Source organism: Pholis gunnellus (genome assembly GCF_910591455.1).
Source record: "Pholis gunnellus genome assembly, chromosome: 14".
NCBI lineage: Eukaryota > Metazoa > Chordata > Actinopteri > Perciformes > Pholidae > Pholis > Pholis gunnellus.
In genome coordinates, this window is record NC_136541.1 from 16,616,864 (window position 1) to 16,621,307 (window position 4,444).

A 4,444-nucleotide genomic window follows, 5' to 3' on the forward strand; every position below is an offset into this window, starting at 1 on the left:
TTAAATGATTGCGTTCACAAGTTGTTATGGAGAAGTCTGTTCCATCATTTTATAGCATTGATCTCCAAATAAGCAACCAGCTTGCTTAGTATTAAGATGGAAAACAGGGGCAACAGTGTGGCTCAGTCTGAAGGGTAACATTTGTGTTAATCCCTAAACTTCAGAATCAATGAGTCTCCCTGGTTCCAGTCTTTATGCTACGCTAACCAGCCACTAGCTCTAGTCTAATATTAATCGCATACCGTGGCATCGGTGTTCTCCAGCTCTTGGAAAGCAGATTTGTCAAAACTATACTGTTAAGTCTTGAAGTAAAGAGTCAGACAACCAATGCTGTGGTAAAATAAAAGTTTTAAATGCATCAATAAAAGCACCAGGTCCAGTAAACATGATGCATTACCAAATCAGGTGCATTACAATATCGCTGTTAACAAAAGGATAAAACTCCTTGAGGAAAATCTACAAATGGCATAATGGACAAATCCACCACATTTGAACAACATACGTCTGGGTACAGACATCTACAAAGTGTACCATACAAGTTGACCCCGTGTGTCAAAGACAAACATTGCCATTTAAAAAAAAGAGACACTTCATAAAGAATTAGTAACGTTGAAGACTGGATACGTATAACGGCAGGTCAACAGATTATTTTTTTTTTAAACAGTACATGAACTAGTCAGATTTTATTAAGTTACACATGCTGCCCAGCCTTCAGCAGCTCTACTCATCAGGGTCCCCGTGCGCTTCAGTTCATTTTAGTCACAGACAAAAAGGGAAAGATCTGGGCTATAAAACATTGTTACAAAAGCCGATCCCTTCTAAAGACTAGGGGAAAGACGTACCCTGCCATTACCAGCACATAACTACCAAGGCTATCATTACCGTGTCATGTTTTAAGTTGACCAGCCAACTTTAAGCCATTAATTGCAGGTTAAAGATCATCTCAGTGGGGGGGAGAGAGAGAAAATAAAATAAAATACAGTACTAGTGTAAAGAAAAGATAAAGTCAGGAGGACAGTGAGAGTCATTTCATAGAGTTGTGGATCTAGTAATCCGCAGGTTCATCTCCCTCCTCGCTCAGCAAACAGGTGCGGATCAGGGCCTCCGTCACGCCGTACGGGTCACAGTTGGCCGACGGGCGGCGGTCCTCGAAGTAGCCCTTCTTCTCCTGGCCGACGTTACGAGGGATGCGGATGCTGGCGCCACGGTTGGCCACGCCTGCGGAGAATTCGTTGATGTTTGAGGTTTCGTGGCGGCCGGTGAGACGGCGGGCGTTGTCGAGCCCCCCTTTGGGATCATAGGCACGGATGTGATAGCTGTGCCTCTTCCCGAGCTTCTCAATGGACTCTTCAATGGCTCTGAGGGCAAGAAATGACAGGATTCCCATCAGAAACGTTTAAAATCATGCACACAAAGACAAAAAAAAAAAAAAAACCTGCACTAAATCAGCTGAGTCAACTCAACCATGATGCGTTTGACACTCACTTCAATCCACCGTCTTCCCTCATCTCTTTCGTGCTGACGTTTGTATGACAACCAGCGCCGTTCCAGTTGCCAGTGATCGGCTTGGGGTCGAATGAGGCAATGACGCCAAAATCTTCACAGACACGGTGCAGGATGAAGCGCGCCACCCAGAGGTGATCACCCATGTTGATCCCTTCACAAGGCCCCACCTGGAACTCCCACTGGAGACACAAGTACAGTACAGTTACATTTTGATCTGGCCCTTTTGAAAAACATGTGAACCTTCAAACATGGATTAGTTAATTTAATTATTACCTGAGCAGGCATCACTTCTGCATTTGTGCCACAGATGTCGACTCCAGCATACAGACAAGCTCTATAATGGGCCTCCACTATGTCTCGGCCATAGGCTTTGTCAGCTCCCACGCCACAGTAGTATGGACCTGTAAATGCATTCATTAATAAAACCATCCAGGCATTGATCTAGGTTCTCTATGCACAACTCAACGCGTAGCCGCTTACCCTGTGGTCCAGGGAAACCATTGGATGGCCAGCCAAAAGGGTGTCCGTCTGTGCCCAGAATGGTATACTCCTGCTCCATGCCGAACCAGGGATGCTGGTCCTCCACCATCGCCATTATCTTGCTGCATGTGATTCGAAGGTTGGTTTCTGTAAGAACAAAAAAATATATATATATAATTAGTAGGCTGACACCAGTACAGTCAAATCAAGTTACCTGGGCAAGTTTTGCAAAGCATCTTTAAAGTCCTCTAAATAGTAGTACTTTGGTACGATATGCAACAATTTCAAAATTTGCTTTAGGGTCCTAGAGAGACAGAGCGTGGCATGTCCTCTCAAGACGTAACAGTTGTGTATGAAACGGAAATTATTCAAGGTTACAATAAATTCCCATCACTTCTACAGGAACATGCCTCAACCTCCGAATGCCCGAGTCAGTGTGTATGTACATAACGAATGAGCACATGCCAATAAGTGAACTTGTGTCAAAGCATGTGAATGTGTGCGCAGAAGTTTGTGCGCGCAACTGTGTGCTATTTAACCCCCCCCACAAGGAACGCAACATAGCAGGGTTCATTCACTATTTGAGTAGATTAATAGTTTGAGGGCAGACTAGACACTATTTATTTTTGAGCATTAGACATTTCTAACCCCCCCCCACCAAGTAATTTTCTTCCCATCATGCATTGAAAGTCTGATTCATGTTTAGTTAGGCATACTCCCGTTACAACAGCTTTTAAATGATGTTTAATAGTCATATTACTTTCTCTTATAGAAGAAAAGCATTTTTAATGGCGCCATTAATTACAATTAAAAATAATAAACTTTACAGCTCCTCTTTGTTACCTGCAGGTTTGCGGTTGTACTTGAGCACTTCACACAGGACCAGCTTGTTGGGGTCTCTGCGGAATGGATCCCGAAACATGGCAGCAGGAATCAAATACATGTCGCTGTTGGAGCCCTCAGACTGGTTTGTACTGGAGCCATCGAAGTTCCACTCGGGAAGATCTGCAAGAGGAGGGGAGAGGGGTTTGAACTTGAGGACTTACGGTATCATCTTAAATGGTAGTTTCAGGACGATTCAAGGGGCTGCTTACCGTCAATGCTTTTGGGCTCAGAATCCAGTGTCCTGGTTTTGCACCGGAGCCCCTCTCCGGTTCCATCGATCCAGACATACATGACTTGGACCTTATCCCCCTGAGGGAGCTCCATGTACTGCTGCTTGACAGCTTTACTCAATGTGGCGCTGGCGGAAGTGGCCATCTTATTTGCTACTATAAAACACCTGAGGAGGAGAAGAAGAAGAAGAAGAAGAGCAAGGAATGAGACCTCGGTGCGGCCTGGAGCTCATGTTGCGTAACAGGGCTTTTTTGGGGGGGGGCGCACCCCCCCCCCCCCCCCCCCCCGCCCTCCCCCTCTTCCCACAAAAACAGCACTATTGTCTCCTCTTCCAGAAAGGAGCGGGGATGAAAAACGCGTTTAGGACGTAAAATAAGTCACATTTCTACCCCCCCCCCACCCCCCACACACTCACTCTCTCTCTCTCTCCCCAGGTTGGAAACAAAGGGACAAGCCACTTGCCACCACACGTGCAAGACTAACAGGCTGCATTTAGTGAGGCTGCCTCGTGGAATTACGCACTACGCACAAGGTCTGCAAAAAATAAAAACCGCCTCTTTACTGTACATCCTGTTACCTTTCCGCCTGTAGCCATGGTTACAATAGTTAGACGACACGATGCGATGAAACATTACATCATCGGGCTTCCTCGTTGTAGTCCATCGCTCCTTCTACCGACAACTAGACCACGTTTAAACGTAAAGCAGCCACAGCGGATATGGAATGTAAAAGCCGGAGCGACCGAGGCGAGATACACGAGCATGGTTATTAAGAGTTCATTGTCTAAAGTGAGAAACAATGAAAAGTCAATGAGTAGGCTACAAGCTGAGCAGGTACACCGACAGGATGAAGTTACACAAGGCACACAACACGGAAATACAAATAAGTTACATTACCTGGGAAAACGAGGAAATTGAAATAAAAACTAAAGGACTGACGGGTCGAGTGATGTTTCGCTAGTGTGTCTCTCATTCTCCAGTACCGGGTTTCTGAGATCCGTGAACATTTATAAGAGCAGGAACTGGGACGTCGTCTCTTTGATTGGTCGGAGGGACGGGAGCACGTGTCCATTGGACCGAAAACTGAACCGCAACGCCCCCTAACGTTCACTGGAACTCAGCCGCGTGCTGCCAGTGCGTGCCAACCCACTGCGTGTGTGTGTGTGTGTGTGCGTGTGTGTGTGTGTGTGTGTGTGTGTGTGTGTGTGTGTGTGTATGTGCGTGTGTGTGTGTGTGTGTGTGTGTCTGTGTGTGTGTGTGTGTGTGTATGTGTGTGTCTGTCTGTGTGTGCACCCTCACCATCACATGTAGACGCGATGTAAGGAATTATAATCTAAGTTTAA

The 4,444-nt window shown here is 46.0% G+C and overlaps 1 protein-coding gene across 1 annotated transcript; it reads right to left on the reverse strand.

The window, feature by feature from the left end:
• Nucleotides 1–330: 330 nt before the first annotated feature.
• LOC306705890 (glutamine synthetase) lies at nucleotides 331–4,130 on the reverse strand. The gene is made up of 7 exons (XM_079172766.1): nucleotides 3,999–4,130; nucleotides 3,081–3,268; nucleotides 2,830–2,991; nucleotides 1,987–2,133; nucleotides 1,780–1,907; nucleotides 1,486–1,685; nucleotides 331–1,358 (listed from the first exon to the last, which is right to left on the reverse strand). The coding sequence occupies exons 2-7, from the start codon at nucleotides 3,244–3,246 to the stop codon at nucleotides 1,046–1,048; spliced, it is 1,116 nt and encodes a 371-aa protein (XP_079028892.1). The 5' UTR covers nucleotides 3,247–3,268; nucleotides 3,999–4,130; the 3' UTR covers nucleotides 331–1,045.
• Between the last annotated feature and the right edge of the window lie 314 nt (nucleotides 4,131–4,444).

What these genes read in the sequence shown, in the direction of transcription:
- LOC306705890 (XM_079172766.1), bottom strand. Translation starts at nt 3,246, where the DNA reads ATGGCCACTTCCGCCAGCGCCACATTGAGTAAAGCTGTCAAGCAGCAG. An exon ending in CAGAAGTGATGCCTGCTCAG is followed by an intron (nt 1,686 to 1,779) that starts GTAATAATTAAA and finishes TTGTGTCTCCAG; the next exon opens with TGGGAGTTCCAGGTGGGGCC. An exon ending in AGGGAAGACGGTGGATTGAA is followed by an intron (nt 1,359 to 1,485) that starts GTGAGTGTCAAA and finishes TCTTGCCCTCAG; the next exon opens with AGCCATTGAAGAGTCCATTG.